Below are 990 nucleotides of genomic sequence, written 5' to 3' on the forward strand. Positions count from 1 at the left end.
ACAGAGTCTCCAGAACAGAGTGGTTTCTAAAAAACCTGCAACCCAGAACGTTTGTGTAATGTCCACAGAAACTACTTCATTGCACTCATTGCCACGCCAGAGCACACTGCATCAAACAATACAGTGACTGTGGACTATCAAACTATCAGACAACTAATTAGGTCAGGAATAGAAGGAGCAAATGGATAGATGATTCAACTGTTGTTCATAAAACCCATATGACAAGCAAGATGCCTCATCTAGATTCCTCATCAGCAGTAAGGATACAGTTTGTGTAGTTTTTACTATGAAGGCAATTTTTAAAAGAATTATGCCACCGCCCACGGAAGTATTGCTTTGGAGTTAAGCTAGGCTCTACTAAATCAATTGGCCTGCCTGACCTATATATTCTGCCTATTGACATGCAGCCTGCTCTACTCTTTTGGCAGTTGTTTCAGTAAAAATTCAATGTGCTGATTTTCAGAGGCCAAGGACAGGCCAATTGCTCTAAGTGGAAAGCGAGTTTAGTGCCAGTGACCTGCCCTGACACAGGATTGCTACCTCCGTGGCATTGTCACAGTCCAGTACCGTTCTCCTTCCTGCACAAAAGGTTTCAGCCCTAAGCACAGAGGAGGAAAAGGAGGCAGCGTTCACCTTCTTCCTCCCTCCCTAACCTCTCCTCCCTTCTGTTATCTAGCACCTAGAACAAGAGAAACATGAACTAAGGAGGCGATTTGAGAACAAAGAAGGAGAATGGGAAGGAAGGGTGTCTGAACTGGAAAGCGACGTGAAGCAGCTGCAGGACGAGCTGGAGAGGCAGCAGGTTCACCTGCGCGAAGCCGACCGTGAGAAGACACGGGCCGTCCAGGAACTCTCCGAACAGAACCAAAGACTCCTGGACCAGCTCAGCAGGGTGAGTCACCAGGGCACGGTGCGGGCAGGCACCCAGCCACCTCGCTCATGGGAAAGGCTCATGGCTCTGCTATAAACCACCTTTCAGGCAAATCAGCA

At 48.1% G+C, this 990-nt stretch overlaps 1 protein-coding gene across 1 annotated transcript in view; it reads left to right on the forward strand.

Annotated features, from left to right (window-relative positions):
* Window positions 1-676: 676 nt before the first annotated feature.
* BICDL1 (BICD family like cargo adaptor 1) overlaps window positions 677-990 on the forward strand; it is a gene marked incomplete at its 5' end in the record, with an annotated part of 41289 nt that continues 40975 nt past the window's right edge. The window contains one exon of the mRNA XM_010173093.1: window positions 677-892. Within this exon, the coding sequence (XP_010171395.1) occupies window positions 677-892 (216 nt within the window). The remainder of the gene's footprint in view (window positions 893-990) is intronic.

This window comes from Antrostomus carolinensis, unplaced genomic scaffold (assembly GCF_000700745.2).
Source record: "Antrostomus carolinensis isolate BGI_N321 unplaced genomic scaffold, ASM70074v2 scaffold14398, whole genome shotgun sequence".
Classification (NCBI taxonomy): domain Eukaryota; kingdom Metazoa; phylum Chordata; class Aves; order Caprimulgiformes; family Caprimulgidae; genus Antrostomus; species Antrostomus carolinensis.